This window comes from Coffea eugenioides, chromosome 3 (assembly GCF_003713205.1).
Source record: "Coffea eugenioides isolate CCC68of chromosome 3, Ceug_1.0, whole genome shotgun sequence".
Taxonomy (NCBI): Eukaryota; Viridiplantae; Streptophyta; class Magnoliopsida; order Gentianales; family Rubiaceae; genus Coffea; species Coffea eugenioides.
Genome location: NC_040037.1, coordinates 5,589,044 through 5,602,103, shown reverse-complemented (window position 1 = coordinate 5,602,103; position 13,060 = coordinate 5,589,044). Strand labels below are relative to the sequence as shown.

At 36.2% G+C, this 13,060-nt stretch overlaps 1 protein-coding gene across 2 annotated transcripts; it reads right to left on the bottom strand.

The window, feature by feature from the left end:
• Nucleotides 1-2,273: 2,273 nt before the first annotated feature.
• Nucleotides 2,274-7,127, bottom strand: LOC113765227 (transcription factor GTE6-like). Of its 2 annotated transcripts, none has more exons than XM_027309329.1 (9): nt 7,035-7,127; nt 6,406-6,544; nt 5,736-5,957; nt 4,851-4,928; nt 4,297-4,521; nt 4,010-4,108; nt 3,820-3,896; nt 2,934-3,084; nt 2,274-2,835 (listed from the first exon to the last, which is right to left on the bottom strand). In XM_027309329.1, exons 2-9 carry the CDS (start codon nt 6,529-6,531, stop codon nt 2,635-2,637), a joined length of 1,179 nt encoding a protein of 392 aa, XP_027165130.1. In that variant the 5' UTR covers nt 6,532-6,544; nt 7,035-7,127; the 3' UTR covers nt 2,274-2,634. The 2 variants fall into 2 exon arrangements, with proteins under 2 accessions (XP_027165130.1, XP_027165131.1); XM_027309330.1 differs by having other exon boundaries at nt 3,820-3,878.
• Nucleotides 7,128-13,060: the final 5,933 nt, after the last annotated feature.

Sequence of the window (13,060 nt, the reverse complement as noted above, 5' to 3'; positions counted from 1 at the left end):
ATCCTCAATTGTTGCTGCCGAGAGCTTGATTCTTCTCTTTCTGTTGCAGCCCTTATTCCATATTCTTGAAAAGATCTTCTCAGATTAGAGACTCTGGCATTGAGATTTTGAATCTCTAATCCAACTTTATGACGAATATAACATTCATTCACGATACAAGTGTATCTACGAATGACATTCCTAGTACCTCTTGCCATCTGTCTTGATGCAAGCCTGAAAGCGTGAGTTTCAAGCATGTTTTCAGCTTCATAAGCTAGATCTTTGCTCTGTGAAACCCACTCTTTAACAACTTCAGCCTCATGTCGCTTTTCGTCAGCATCTTTTAATAGTGCCCGCATCATCTTTAGCTCTGAATGAAGCTGCTTAGCCTCTTCAGTCACCCCACTTAAGAACTTTCCCTCTTCAATCAACAAATGCCCGATCGTTTCCAAAAGAAATGATACAATGGGCTCGGCCATCTGTGATTGTCGAAATTAAGGCTCAAAGAGGTTTAGGCATGATCAGCAAAAATACATCTCTACAGCTTTATAGGCTATAGACATTCGGTACATAGATTATAAAATTAATTAAGTTAATCGTGATTCTAAACCTTTGCTTCGAGTTTAAGCAATCCCAATTCCTATCAACTTTATTCCTTTCGTATTTCTTCAACTCATGCATTAAGTCCAGAATCTAATCTTTCTTGTTCATTATCAGTTGTGCATAACTTCCTCCAAGAGCATATTTATATTGCTCTGCTCTCTGCTCTTGGATGGGCATTATTTGCAAAAATAAATTATTTGCTTGCATCAGAAACACGCTTTTCAATCAAATTTTTTTTTTATGTTACAACTATCTTTTTATCTCGCATACATTAAATCATAGAAGTGTCATAATAATTATCCCAAACAATATTTCAAATAATCTTCCATCCAAACACAAATTTATTTTGAAGGTTTCTACTAGGACTACCACTTTCCAATCTCTAGGGTTCTGGTACTTCTTGAGGGGAAAAAACAGTTTAAACCACAGAAAAAAAAGAATGAAAACAGAAAATGGAAGAATATTATGGGAAAGTGATTGTATATAGATTACAAATAGGAGTCGACTCGAGCTCGATCTGGTCGAGCCAGAGTCGAGTTCGAGCTCGAGTTCAAAACATTAAGTTCGTCAGGCTCGCGAGCTCGAGTATATATATATATATATATTTATTTTTATTTTTATTTTTAATAGTAAAATTACATAAATATCCTTAATATTTTATTATTTATTAAGAAAAAATATTATTTTTTTTATTTTTTTAAAAATAAAATTTTTATTTTTTATTTTTTTTTGAGCTCGAGCTCGAGCTTGAAAATTACCAGCTCGTCGAGCTCGAGCTCGAGCTCGAGTTCGATGAAATTAAGTCAAGGCTCGACTCGATAAGGCCAAAACAGTAAAACTCGACTCGACTCGGCTCGTTTGCGGCCCTAATTACAAATTAGAGAGTACATTTTATAATTGTGTTAACTTGCTGAATAGGTGTTGCCGTACGTTAAGAGGCAAGGTTCCATCCCCAAAATTTTAGTGGAAATTGGATCTTCAAGTTTATTTATAATGATTACTCCTGCACGGTTAAAAATGTATCATGTTTATCTCTTTGCCCACCCTTCTCTCTACGATTACAAGTATTACTCTTGAGACAAAGTTTTGCCAGTCTTTCACTAACTGCTCCTGTTTGAGGGATAAAGCTAGGGAGCTACAAACTACAAAGAATGCGATATTAGTACACATTATATTTCCCTCTATGATTAGCAACTGGACCAAACGGTTTCTGTTACCTCCTTTCTTTAACATTTTAAAATAAAGAATCAAGAATCCAAGATCATCACCGGCATTCAATATTCTCTTTCAAACTCTTCCTCAAGCTCCCACCCACTTCATTTCAAGAAAAAAATTCTAGAAACCAGTAAACAGAGCAAACCCTGCAGCAAAGCAGCTACAAGATTCTTCGTTATTCTCATAAATCAAGAAATTAAGGCCAAGAAGATGGATGCAGGATGTAGCATCAAAAGAGTGTAGTAGTTACAACTTAAAGGCTCTTCATTGTCGTTAGTTCCACAGCAGCAGGAATCTGCCGATGAGGGCATTTTCCATCATTGTTGGAAAAGGGAAATATTACTATCAGGTGCACAAATTATTTTGCTAGAAGCTATATATCACATACCCACTAAATATTGAACTGACAATATAACTCTAGTTTAAAAAGCACCACTGTTCTTTATCTCAAGGAAAATCAAGGAGAAATGTAGAAGAAGACATAATTGAGAGCACAATAGTCATTATCAGCATATGAAATATAATACATGGATGCATTTGGTGAAACCATGTTGTCTAGCAGAATCTTGCTCAATGATCTCTGCGAAAGAACTAAACTATACAGTAGAATTGAATTTCGTGTCTACTTGGAGAAGACAAACCAGTCACTTCAAATGGAAATAATTCTCTCTCTACAGTAGAACCATATTCATAAAGACTTGCAACTAAATAGAGCCAGCTGGGGGAGGGACTGTGAGTGAGAGGTCTCGGGGTAGAGACTTCCCACTTACACTAGAAAAAAAAAAGGCAAAAAAGGAGCCAGTCCTAGGGTATAACTATCTGTACCATTATCCTGCACTAAATAGAGAGTTTTTTGGTCTTTTTATGGGAAGTTTTAGCCAGGGCAACACAAATCTCTCTCTTACGTTTGTTATTGTTGTTTTGGTAGTTGCTAGTATTGTTCATATTGTTGGTTGTTCCTCCCACACATGCTGGACTTTTTCCTACCTGCAAAGTATCTTTCACAAATAACTTCAGCTTCCACAATGTTGATTCACTCTGCAAAAGAAGCCAAAACCCAAGTTACCTTAGAAGAACTACTGTCAGGGATACAAAAAGATGAAAGCAGACAAAAATAGTTAAGCAGAACTTAATACCTGAGCATCCATGTCAAGAAACACTTCGTCAGCTGCTGCTTGAAAATTCGGATCATTTTGAGCAACTATCAACAAGGCTTTGTTGAGATCTTCAGGAGATAATTGGGTGAGTGCAGCCCCCAGTCTTCTCTTCTCTTCAGTTGTCATCTTTCTGGAAATGCCATCCAAAGTTTAGTAACAAAATATCCCAAAGTTATTGAATTTCAAAATAGTAATATATGCACAGTACCTAGAGCCGTTAAGTCAATCGAGTAGCTCGAAAGCTCGTTAGAGCTCGTTAGAGCTCGACTCGTTAAGGCTCGAGCTCGGCTCGTTAATTTTGGTTAACGAGTCGAGCTCGAGCTCGAAACATGCTCGTTTAGTTAACGTGCCGAGTAAGCTCGGCTCGTTTGATACTCGAGTAGCTCGTTAGAGCTCCTTAATGAAGGGCATATTTGTCATTTTAGAAATCAAAATTATAAAAATTAAAATTATAGGTTTTTATTAAGGTTAATTTGCACGAGCTCGAGCTCGAGCTCGTTTGTGATAAACGAGTCGAGCTCGAGCCACATGTACATTTAACGAGCCGAGTTCGAACACATTTTAAAGCTCGTTTTCCTAACGAGCTCGAGTCGAGCTCGGCTCGAATTAAACTCGAGTCGAGCTCGGCAGCCAAATACTCGGCTCGACTCGGCTCGATTAACAGCTCTAAGTCAGTACCCTGCAAATCTATAACAAATTGCTGGGTCAAACATTCATGAACTCCTTTATTAAAAAATCATGCCATGTATCACAAGCAGACCAAAACAGAAGCCACGAAAAGCAGGTTTTTATTATTATTATTATTATAAAAAGAAGAAAGAAAGTTAAAAGCTTTGTTGAAAGAGCTGCGTTATAAATAACAAACCTGCAATTCTGAAGTACAAGTTCCCTGAGTTCTTCAAGATGCGCATCCACATCGTCAAGCTGGACATCAAAATACAACTGTCAAAAATTTCCAGTACTTTTCCAAATTAATTAGAATGCAAAATAGAAAATTGAGATCAAACTGAGGCAGTAGTCTTTCTTAGAACGCTTCCCAATAGAATGCTACTTACCTCAATACTCAAATCCTTAGCCATTTTGGCATGTGCAGCCTCCTGAGCAAGCTGTATATCCAATTGAGCCTCTGCTTCCTCCTCTTTCCGCCTCTTCTCCTACAAGGTTGCAATTTTGAAAATTAACCTGAGGCCTCAAAATTGAGATATGATTGTTTGCTGTGGAAACTTGATTATGTGATATTCAATAACCCCAAAAAGTTAACCACAAGTATTTGACTTTTGTAGCACTAAACACTTTTCTGATTAATAGAGTAAGGCAATTAAATTTTCGATTTGTTTCATACCTCTTCATGAACTTTAGGCAACAATTGCAGCCATTTCTCCTCAAATTTTCCCAACAAAGTTTTGGCCATTACATGCTCATCAACCCTTTCTTCATTATATTTCATTGCATTCTTAAATATTAATCGAACATCAGCACATATCTCCCGCACATTTTTATATCCATTACCATCCTTGGCCTCCATTTTACTTTTAACTGTGCTGAAGTCCATGGGCTTCTCAATTACCTGGAATGTTGGAAAGACAAAAAAATGAAGCAAAATAACTGAATTACAACATAAACACAAAGGACTAAAGAAACCATTGCATTTGTAACAAGTTAATCCAAAGGGAAACAGATGACCAAACTTCAAAAGAAAACACCTTTTCTACTATTTCTCCCAGAAATAAAAAGGGTAAACAAGTTTCAAATCAAGGGTCTCTTCTGCATGGGAGTGAGCCTGACTGTACGCATATTTGCACACATGCATTTGTACACAATGCTGAGAGAGAGATTGAGTTGGCTAGGCTGCATTTATAACATCATGGTAAAATGTAGAAAGATCAAAACCATTACATCAAAATAGTCATGCAATCCAAGACCTTCAACATCCACTGGCTGCATGAAAGGTCCTGCCCACTTGTGCTGGGTGATCTGACAAGCCAACAAATCAACTTAGTGATACTTTACTGTAACCTGCAAAAGTTAACAATATGATATGCAGCATGTAAGAACAAATACAATGGTGCTCGTGTGCTCATGTCATGTTTTTTAGCTAACTTCTTAATAATCTTAACAACTAAAAATGACAAAAGAAACAATAGTTTCTTTCAAATTAAGATTGAAGCATATATATTAATCTTATTAAAATTTAGGTCCTATAGATACCAATATTAGAAAAAAAAAATAAGATTTCTTTTCTTTATTTAAGTAAGGCCAATTCAAACAGAAAACTCTACAAATTTGAAACCATAATGCATTCCATGTTCAGTAACACCTTATCTTCTCCAACATTTGAAGGCGCAATATCCGACTGACGAGAAATAATTATTTGCAGCTTTTGCAAACATCTTTGTGAATAGTTAAGAGAATATTTTTCAGCTCAGCAATAATATCATTCATAAATTAGAAAAGAAGATGAAAAATCACAACTGGACACCATAGTATATTCCTACAACCTTGAAATGCCTGTTAGAAAATCTCTCCACCAATTCATTCTAAATTATTTGCTGCAGTATCACTTCAGTTGTGTGTTACCAAGACCGAGTAAAAATCTTTGTCAAGAAAAAATAATATGAAAAACTTTCAAAAAGCAAAAGGAAGTACATCATACTTTTCATGAAAATTTCAATAAAAGAGAGAAGAAGGGGGGGGGGGGGGCAACAACAATAAGCACAGAATGAAACCGGATCCAATATATTGTCCAACAACAGGAACACATGCAAATAAACCTTTTATCACCTGACGTAATATTGTGTGGAATTGGCGCATAAGTTCCTGCATTCTTTTGGCAGCAGCTGCTTCCCTACGTGCTGCATCTTGCTGTCGTTTCTTAAAGCTAGCAACTTGCTTCTCCTTGTCTTTATCCTTCAGAGCTGACAAACTTTTTGGGGTACTCGCACTTCGTTGCTTTCTACTTGCAATTGTATAGAACTGCTCAACTTCATTCAATCTTTGCTCAAGCTGCAAAATTAAATCAAAAAACTCAAAAACTTCAAGCTGAAATCATATTCATTACATGCCAAAGGAACGTTATCATCCATCAACAACACCAACAGTCATAAGCGCTTATTACAATTCTCCTAAATTATCACTTGGAAGGATGACTGATACAACAAAAGAACAGATGAATCACAAACACAATATTTGGCATCACATTCCTGTCTTTTTCTAGAACTTCAATAGAATGACTCTGCTCTGAAATAAGCTACAGAAGATTCCTGCGTATACATCAAGACAAGCTTTGTATACACAAATGAAGTTTAAAATTGTTCATAAAAAAGACAAAAAATAAGTAGATAGTTAAAATCATCAGTCTCGTTTTACAAATGCAAGCAAGCCAACATCACAAACAGGATAGAAGTTTCTTAAATCAAACAACATTAATATCCCAATTACCGCCTTACTTTACCTGATCAACCTTCACAAAGATTTCATCAACTTGATTTTTTAGGTTCTCCACTTCAGAAGCATCGTCTTTGTATTCTATAGGCTCTGGAATTTGGACATCAGGGGCCAAGCTACGTGGTATTTCCATCAGTTGTCCCCACCTTTAATCATCCCAAAAAAATAGAAAAAAAAATTACTTTAACTACATGAACCATAAATATTGCAACCCCTAAAAAAATAATATTCATAATGCCACCAAAATGTTTACTTTGCACCAGGGTTGTAATTATCCGCAACCAAAGATAAGGTGAATTATTCCCAAAATAAAAATTGAAGCTTTTACGCCGTGGTTTTTCTTTCTTAAATTAGTCTACAAAAAATTTACAAAGAGAATAGCAAGTTTGGATTTTTAAACATGGAAGGATCAAAGCAGGGATTTTGAGAATAACCGAGAAGGAGTTAGTTCAAGAGAGAATTTAAAAGAAAAAGGAAAGGCAGAAAGAAAGGGTAACAGATAAGTTCAACAATTTTTTCATCTTCGTAATGGATACGAGCACTGAATTTTACAGATTTTATGGATTAACGAGAATCAGATGAGTGCATTCTGCTAAAGGAAGAAAATTAGGAGATTGGGTTCTTGATTTTGGTTACCTTAGTTGGAGAGTTGAAGAAGAAGCTGCCGGCCGGAGGCAATTCTCAGAAACTGAAGCCCACGATTGACAAGGGGTTTAGGCACGAGGTTTCTTAGTTTCCACAACCCGGTGGAAAACGACGACGTATACTCGTTTTATGGAGAATTGTCCAAGCCAAATAGTGCAAAACTTTCCACTAATTGTTTACTACTAATACCTTGTTGGCAATTTAACGACGCCATAATTATTTTAAGGCTGCTATCGACTCGAATCAAAGTTGAATTAGGGTCTGTTTGGTTGGAAGTAAAATATTTTCCGTGGAAGTAATTTTCCATGAAAATCATTTTTCTTTCATCATTTTCAGGTGTTTGGTTAGCTTATTGAAAATATTTTCTTACTTCATTTTTCTGGTGTTTGTTTAACTTTTGAAATATTTTCACTTTTATCTCTATCTTTACTTTCTACACATTATAACTACATACTTCTTCCCATGCAAAATAAGAAAATTTATCTCATTGTTTAACTTTAAAAAATCTTGGAGAAATGTATATATGAATAAAAAATATCTCCTTAAGCAATAAACAAATTGCTGGTCATTTAGTGTCAAATATCAATCACATACAATGCTTATTGTGACATATATCTTGCACTCTCACTGCTGAAAGTTTCTCTAGAAAAGAATGTCCCTATTATACATAATTAATTACTAGCATAGGATGAGCAGGATGTGGGGGTTTTTTTTTTATTTTGAATATACTAAGGGGAGGGTTGGGTGGTACGGGGGAGGGAGTGTAAGGAAGAGGTCTTGGGTTCGAGTCCTCCTGTTTATACTAAAAAAAAAAAAAGAACATACTACAAGATGTTTTCAGTAAGTTTGGAACATACTACAGGCGGGATGCATGCATTTCGGAAAACAACTTCAGTAAGTTTGGAAGGGAAGTTGTTTTCCATAAGTTGAGTGAAAATATTTTACATAGGAAAATGTTTTCAATAACTTTTGTGCAACCAAACACGGAAAATTAGGAAAATATTTTCCTGGAAAATATTTTCACCCGAAACAAACGGACCCTAAATAGCGCACTAGATGAGCTCTACTTAAGTAGAAATCGTTGAATCGAGTTCGAATGCATCAAATTCTAAAGTTGAATTTGAGCTTATCTTACCTTATTAGAGTTCGAGCTCGAAATCAACCAAATCAAGCTCAATCCAATATAATTGAGATCACTTCCTTTTTTTTAGTAAGTTTCATAATTTATAATAAATAATAATATTATAAATACATTATTCGATAAGATTCAATAAATACTCGAGTTTTTTTTTTCACTTGAACTTTTCTCAATTAGTTTATCAAGCAAGTCGAACTCTGTCAATAGCGGGTTTGAGTCAAACTTTTGACTGAACTACTCACGAGTTCAAGTCGAGTAGCTTGGTCAATAACAACAATTAACACAAAATAAACTCTTGTTACATTAAATTAGAAGCGCACCTCAGTTAATAAGATAGCTTTAAAAAACATATAAATAAAAATAACATAATTAAGGGATATATATATATATATATATATATATTTATAGAAGATAAAATAACTGGGGGATATCTTTCGAAAAATATATACAAATAAAAAATAATATAATTAATATTTCCTCTTGTGTTAAGTTTTTAAACTAGCAATTTGCTGCATGTATTTGTCTCGAGATAATCTGCAGTTCTAGTGAAATGAGCGTTCATCAAAATAAAGCAAAATCACAAAAAAAAAAAAAGAAAAGCATGTTCTTGAATTTCACTAGAAACCTTGGGATCAAAATTCGCATGGGATGACAGCAAGTTAACGGGGCACAAGATTTCTCTCTTTTTCCTATATATGTATTTATCCTTTTCATTTAGTAAGAAAAGTAACAAAAAGCTAACAACCAATTGGAAGGCCAAAGGTGATAGAAATGAAGTTCCTTACCCTATATAGAAGGAAAGAAACCATACCAAAGGCAGATAGCTGGGGTGGAAATGGCACCAATTTGAGGACATTGAAGATGCCAAGATCATTTAAAACCAAGGAATATAATTTGATTCAAAAATTAAGTAACTTAAGAGGGCTGGACTACTTTTTCAATTCTTGGAAGATTTGTTATACGAGACAAGGCAGAAAGAACCTTGCAATCGAGTACTTCAAGGTCGTACGCCAAGTATAATGCTTGAGCTATCTAGTAAAGACAAGACCAAGACAATATAAATCATATGTCCTAGTATTCATTCTTTAACATCAAAAAAGACATGCAACATTCGAGATTGTTATCCTGATTAAGAGTCTATTGTTCAAGCTGATTCCCAAATGGCAGAGGCAGTTGTTTCTTTTGCCATTGAAACAATTGCTGGTTTGTTAATTGAAGAAGCAAAATTCCTTGTTGGTGTCACGGACCAAGCGGAGCAACTTCAGTCAGAGCTAAGGCGGATGAAATGATTCTTGAGAGATGCAGATGCAAGACAGGATGACAAGGAGAGGATTCGAGAATGGGTATCAGAAGTTAAAGATATTGCTTATCAAGCAGGAGACCTCCTTGAGAGCTACGCTTTCAGAGTTGGATTATGGAGAGGAGGAGGTTTGATGAAGGTCCTCAACCGATGTGTTTGTATCTTGAATGATTGCTATCTCCATCACCAAGTTGGATCAGAAATAGAGTCTCTTAACAGTAAGATCCTGAATCTCAAAAGAAATTCAGCTGGAGTATGGGATCCGAGATATAATGGAGAAGGAAGGCTCAAGTTCTAGGCAACAAGAGTTGAGGCACACCTATTCCTTCATTGGTGAGGAGGGTTTTGTTGGATTGGAGAGCGATGTTGATATGCTCGTGCAACACTTGGTGAATGAAGATGATGAGCATGGCTATTACAGAGTTGTTTCCATTTCAGGCATGGTTCGCCCGTTGCGGGTCGCGGTTGCGGTTGTTCCATATTCATTGCAACATATTGGTTAAATATCGGCTGATAGGCACGTTATAACACATAAAAATTTTCAAAAAATCTGAAAAATTATTAAAATTAGAAAATATTAAAAAAGGCACAATCTGAAAAATTATTCGAGTTGACTTAAATATATCGGTTGATACCATACATCACAGATTCGAATCGGTTAATATCGGTCGAGTCAGAGTGAGTTGCCGCGGATGTGGTATTATCCGTAATTCGGGGATCAGTATCGTACTAGTCCCCTCTGCTCCGGTTACGATTCGGCCGAGTCATATTGGAATCGGCCGATATAGCTAACCATGATTTCAAGAATGGGGGGTTTGGGCAAGACTACTATTGCTGGCAAGGTTTATAACCACCCAAATGTAAAGCGCCATGTCGATGGCTTTGCTTGGATATGTGTATCCAACAATGGCAAACAAAGGATCTTTTGGTAAGGATGCTGATTAAACTTGTCCCTCAGAGAAGAGAAGAGATCGAGAAGTGGAGACAAGATGAGCTAGTGAAGGAACTTTACAACGCCCAGCAACAAAGGAATGCTTGATAGCTCTTGATGATATTTGGGGGACAGATGCATGGGAATGCATAAAACAAGGCTTCCCGACTAGACAGAAAGGCAGCAAAATATTGCTTACAATTCGCAATAGAGAAGTGGCATTGCATACTGGTCCTAATGGCTTCCACCATCAACCCCGACTTTTGAATGAGAATGAAAGTTGGGAGTTGCTTCAGAGAAAAGCTCTAAGAGAAAGACGTATTGAAGGTATGAAATTTTCTCAAATTGTTCTTAATTTTCTCTACTTATTCTAATGAATTGAAGCTAAGAACTGGATTTGGTGCAGGTCTTGTGTCTGATTTCACTGGCTGTCAGAATAAATTACACTGCTCTTGAATTACATGCAATGTGCATATAGTGTTTGTTCTGTTTCGAGAATGATGGTCAGAGTTGCTAAAATTGAAAGCTCGTTGAAAAAAGTTCCTTCAAAAAATTGGAAGTGTTTCAAGTTTTCATAAGAGGCAATTAGTTTCGAAAACCAATTAATATCATAACACACTTTTAAAATGGTCTTAGGCTAAAAGAATAAATGGCAACTCCGTTCGCTCTTAAAATGCTTGGTTCTGTCTTCACATTCTTTCCGGAATTTTTATAGTTTTTGAGATAGAACTTTTTTATCATTGTTTGTGGATTTCCTGTTAACCATTGAAAAATCTACTAATCATGAAGCCTAAGCAAGAATTCTGATAATTTGAGATCCACGATACCACGTTACATCATGATGGTGAGAAAAAGACTTCTATCCATCATAATTTGATCCTTCACTAAAAATGCCTCAGGAAATGATATTCATTTCTAGCATTCCCTAGTCCTTTTTCATTTTGAGAACTACTGTAGAAGCATTATCTTATGTAATACTGTTTCTTCCTTCTCTAAATTGGAAATCCTTACTGATTCAGCATTTAATGCACAACATACCATATTCTATTTTTGCACATAATGTCTAAGCCTCAAATCAAGATTTTTACTGATCTTTTCTTCCTGCCAACTTCTTGAAATTTCCAAAACTCATTCTACCTGTCTTATATTTTTCTTTTTGTTTTCCTTTGTTTACTCAATTTATATGGTATAATACACAATTGAAATAGCATGGAGGTAAGATGGATGCAACTAATTCTTTTCAATTTCTGATAGAGCATGAGGACATAAATCAAATGGAACTATTAGGGAAGAAAATGGTTGAACAATGTGGAGGTCTGCCATTATAGGCTGTGGTTGTTCTGGGGGGAATTCTCGCCCACAAGCATGCTTTAAGCGAGTGGAAGGCCGTGCACCAGAACATTAAAGCAATTTTAGGAAAAGGTGAAAGCATTGGACAACATCAAGGAGAAGTACAAAAAATCCGAGCTTTGAGCTACAATCATGGTTCAAAGTCACGGTCGCGGGCCGGACCATTCTACATCGGTCGCGGTCTCAGCGAGAAGCAAATTTTTGAAATATTTAATATTTTAAAAATTGTAAAAATGTGATAAACAAAATAATTAAAAAATTAGTAAAAATAATAAAAATTCGAGTCAACTTAGAATGACTCAGTGTGACTCGGTCGTTTCAACTTTCAACCCTTCACCGTGACGTCTCGACGAGTCAAGTATCTTGGAATCGTATCGTCCCGGTATTATATCGAAAAGGCCCGAGACGGCAATGACTCGGCCGAGTCTTTGAACCATGGCTACAACGACTTGCCATATCAGTTGAAACCATGTTTTCTATATTTGAGCTACTTTTCAGAAGATACTGACATTAAGGCAGAAACCTTGTACCAAATGTGGATTCCTGAAGGCATGTTACTGATGGAGGATCGATTGTGGGAAGAATCCATGATGGACTTGGCAGAGCGTTACTTGCGCGCATTAGCTGAACGGGGTATGGTTAAGGTTAAAACAGCTGAGATGCTTACTGTCAGAAAATTTGAATCGTGCTGTCTTCATGACCTGATGCGGGACTTGTGTTTGCACAAGGCAGAAGAGGAGAGTTTTTGAGGATCATTAACTATTCCTCCAAAAGGGAAGTTCATGATAGCGATGATCATTCTGATCCCTTCACTACATCTTCTTCCGACCATAAAACTCATAGACTTGTCAGAAATGAGAAAAATTCACTTCATCAGAATTCATTTTCTGAACAACATTAATAGCATCACTTTCAAGAATTATTTGGGCCCGTTTGGCAAGTCTCAATTCCCAACATTAAGAGGGTTTACCGCCTCTGACGCTTATGATCTTTGGTTGATTTGTGTCAACTAACAATATTAGGATTGTTAATAGGGCCAGACAGATTGGCCGCTTGGCCCTAAATACACTGGTTGAATCTCATTAAATTTGAACTGAACCAAGTTTGAGCCTACATACAGGATTAAGCTAGCTCTGACTGCACTAATTGAGTTAACTTAAAGCTTGGCCTGGAGGCCTTCCAAAGGAAAGTGATTTTGAAGAAGAAATTGAAGCTAACTTTGTTGGCTTGTGTTTGATTCTCTTACTACTGTGATCAACATGAAACTTCCAAAAATGTAGTCATAGAATATCATAAGA

Bases quoted from the DNA above. Each gene is read 5' to 3' on its own strand.
- LOC113765227 (XM_027309329.1), bottom strand. From the start codon at position 6,531: ATGGAAATACCACGTAGCTTGGCCCCTGATGTCCAAATTCCAGAGCCT. The intron at 4,522-4,850 runs GTAATGGTTTTG...CCAACATTCCAG, and splicing joins GATTGCATGACTATTTTGAT to GTAATTGAGAAGCCCATGGA. The intron at 2,836-2,933 runs GTATTAAGTTCT...CTTCTTTTGCAG, and splicing joins TTCTTGACATGGATGCTCAG to AGTGAATCAACATTGTGGAA.